We start from the raw sequence: 3,811 nt of genomic DNA, 5'->3' as shown, positions 1-3,811 counted from the left end.
ACAAAATCTGCCAGTACAGTACAGTGTTCATTATTTGAAACAAAACTCCCCTCCCAACCCCCCAGACAGTGAGAACTAAACAGGATTTTTCAGTCCTGGAATTAGCAGAAAGAGCATCAAAAAAAAAAAAGGCAAGCTGCAGCTTTTATTTTTTTAAGTTATGCCATGTGAATGGGATCATGTAACAGATATAAAAGTGGGTGATACCTCAATTTGGCTGCAAAAGTGGAAAAACACTTTAAAAAAAAAGAAAACTGTCCCTCTGTCTGTTTCTTATCAGCTCACATGCATCTATTCTAACCACTAGAAGCTGGATGTAGATTCAAATATGGCTGCAAAAGTGGAAATACCCTTTAAAAGGATAAGTGCACTTAAAAAAAAAAGAGCGCTGCAAGTCTTCACTGTCCTGGCTGCGCCTGCGCTGTATGCTGCACAGTGCGTCATGGAAAGGCAACCTCGGCACTCCAGCGGTGGTAAAATTACAAATCCCATCATGCCTCTGGGAGTCATGCCTGTTGCTATCGGAGTCTTACAATGCCTCATGGGTCTTGTAGTTCCACAACAGCTGGAGTGCTGAGATTGGCTACCTCTGCAATACGTCTTTAATTTACGCTCGACAGCCTCACGCGCCTGTGTGTGTGTGTGTGGGGCCATGCAGGAAAGACTTGTGTCAGAAAGATCCCCTCACTTGGGTCCCTGAGAAATGTAATAGGCCAGTGGGGGGCTCAGCTCAACATTCGCCACCTGTTACTGAAATATGGCTTTTGGCTATACCGTCCCTTTAATCTGTAGCGGAATCTAATGCAGTGTAAAGCTATGAGAGACCAGAGGGATTTGCAATGCTGGGCTGCTCTATGAGAACAGGTGTGACAGCTCGCTTCCCTCCAGGCTGGCCTCCGGTGTTTGGGGGGGGGGCCTCCCCTCCGTCTGGGAATTACCGAGAAGATTACTACACACAGCACATAACACAGTCACTCTGCATGTTTTCACACGGGTTCAGGGTTACTTTCCTTCCTGCCACAGCTTTATGTAGTATAAGGGCCCGTTCACACCATGTCCATTGACCTGCGTTGGATCTGCATTGGTCAACACAGGCTCAACGCCAGGACACATGCAAAGCAATTTTTTCCTATTCCTCCTGTTCACACCGCGCAGCATTTATATGCCATGCACAATAACATACACCGGTGCACTGCAACGCGCTGGTGTGGATGTTTTCTGTTACAAAGTAACAATAATGTTAAAAAGAATGTAAACACTGTAACGTGCTGTTACAACGTATCGCAGCACGGGTGTACAATGCATGCCATAATGCACGCCCGCCGGTGTGAAAAGGCCCTAAAGGTACAGGATTGGAAATTCGGGGCAGCAATGTTAAAGCGAACCTGTCAGCACAGGGTCACTTGTATATAAAAGTTAAAATGCGGCAGGCATATAGAGTTTGCATTTCCCAGGCGGTTTTCCGTGTGGAAGACCGCGCAGCACGCAGACGCTTGGAATCTTTCATCTGCATGGAATCTGCTCGTTTGAGGCTATTACTATAGCCACGAGCATGTGGAATCCGTCAACAAATCGCGCTTGGACTATTTTGCAGGCCAAGCGGTTTCGTAGTGTGTGGCCATGGCAAAAGTCTGAACAATGCACATTAAAGTGCAACTTTACAGGAGCGGACAACCGCTCCTGTGTGTCACCCTGCAGGATCACCAGGTATTCATAAGAATGGTTTAATAAGATTGAAAATTGCTTTTGCTATTACAAAAACATGTTCAGAGATTTCTGTGATTGCGTTTACTTTAAAACAACATGTTTCTGAATTGTATTATTTAGTTCTAAACATAATACATGTAGAAAGAAAGAAAATATACATTCCGCCCACTAGACTTCAGCGCTCTCTCTCTCTCTGGATGCACCCCAGCATTTCATTTTTGCTCTTTTTTGCATACTTACCTTTCTTTCAGATGTCTCCAATCCGGCCCTGTGACATGTATGGTTATATTGGCTTCTTTTCCAGTGATATGATGTGCTCTGCAGCATTGTACTGCGAGTGCAGGGAGCTGTAGTGATGCCACTTAGGGGGCAGGCCCACGACGCCCTCAATTCCCAGATAGGGTAAAAAAAAGTGTGTCATTTAATCTGGAAGACTGGCAACATCTTGTAGTGGAGAGGAATTACTGCAGGGCAGCCCCGCCCACCATCTTAATGAAGGGTTTACCAGCTTAGGGTGTATTTTGGCTAATAGGAGTAAATTACACAATTTACTTATTTAGCCTAAGGAATGCAATAATAAAGAAAAGATAGAACCCCATAGTTCTCCTTTAATGCTGGTTCTGATAGAAAGGCCTGAGGACCCCGAAACGTTTGTTGCATTAACTGAGATTTGCTGCCTCTCGTCAATAAATAGACGTTTATGCATTCGCAATTGGAGTTTCGGTGTCTCTGTTTCTACTTATGTTTATGACGGCTGCCATCCGTTGATCACCGCTGCACCCATCTTGTCTTGTTTGGAGTAAGCGGTCAGGAGTGTGATGGGTTCATGGACTCTTGAACACACAGAGCATCGCAGTTTGTTGTGTATGGGGCTGCATAGCTGCAGACTAGTCAGGGGGGCCCATGCTGACCCGTGTCCACCACCAAAAGCACCTCCAATGGGCACGTGAGCATCAAAACTGGACCACAGAGCAATGGAAGAAGGTGGCCTGGTCTGATGAATCACGTTTTCTTTTACATCATGTGGATGGCCGGCTGCGTGTGTGTCACTTACCTGGGGAAGAGATTGCACCAGCATGCACTATGGGAAGAAGTCAAGCAGGCAGAGGCAGTGTGATGCTTTGGGCAATGTTCTGCTGGGAAACCTTGGGTCCTGCCATTCATGTGGATGTTACTTTGACACATACCACCCACTTAAACATTGTTGCTGACCAAGTACACCCCTTAATGGAAACAGTATTCCCCAATGGCAGTGGCCTCTTTCAGCAGGACAACGCGCCCTGCCACACTGCAAAAATGGTTTGAGGAACACAACAATGAGCTTACGGTGTTGACTTAGCCTCTAAATTCACAGGATCTCAATCCAATCGAGCATCAGTGGGATGTGCTGGAAAAACAAGTCCGATCCACGGAGGTCCCACCTCACAACTTACAGGACTTAAAAGATCTGCTACTGATGGCTTGGTTCCAGATACCACAGCATACCTTCAGAGGTCTAGTGGAGTCCATGGCTGGAGGGGTCAGGGCTGTTTTGGCGGCAAAATGGCGACCTCTTCAATATTAGGCGGGTGCACACATGTTATGGCTGATCGATGTATAAACTCCTTATCATTTACAGCAGAAAGTAAGTTATAACCAACATTACTGTGTACGTCCGTCTGCTCAAACTTTAAATCCGCTCTGCAAACAGTGCACGTTGCACAGGAAATGATCATTTTAAGCACAAAAACATGTGCCGGCCAGGAGAGTTTAAATAAGACATAAAATGAATTCCTGGCTGGAAGGAGACTGAAAAATGCATAAGAAGCACAGAAACGGACCAGATGCGGAAAGGACATGAAACATCTGAATGAGATATTACGACTTACCGGAAGGAAAAGTCTCTGAGCTGCGCAGGGCTTGAATAATTTCTTCCATTCCTGAGCATTGCCGACCGAAAACGTGATTGGATAGATGTTGTATTCAAACCTCCTGGATAGCTGACGGGGCCATTCCTTGAGCTGCAGGGATAAAAAAAAAAAAAGAAAGAAAGAAAGAAAGAAAGGAAGGAAAAAAGATCGACACATGTATTAAATTTTAATATATTATATTTATTTCTTATATT

General features: G+C 45.2%; 1 protein-coding gene across 1 annotated transcript in view; it reads right to left on the bottom strand.

The window, feature by feature from the left end:
- GXYLT2 (glucoside xylosyltransferase 2) overlaps positions 1-3,811 on the bottom strand; it is a 39,460-nt gene that overhangs the window by 15,556 nt on the left and 20,093 nt on the right. The window contains exon 3 of the mRNA XM_018557967.1: positions 3,576-3,707. Coding sequence (XP_018413469.1) covers positions 3,576-3,707 — 132 coding nt within the window. The remainder of the gene's footprint in view (positions 1-3,575; positions 3,708-3,811) is intronic.

This window comes from Nanorana parkeri, unplaced genomic scaffold, assembly GCF_000935625.1.
Source record: "Nanorana parkeri isolate BGI_ZX_2015 unplaced genomic scaffold, ASM93562v1 scaffold314, whole genome shotgun sequence".
Lineage (NCBI taxonomy): Eukaryota > Metazoa > Chordata > Amphibia > Anura > Dicroglossidae > Nanorana > Nanorana parkeri.
This window is presented reverse-complemented; position numbering and strand designations above follow the sequence as displayed.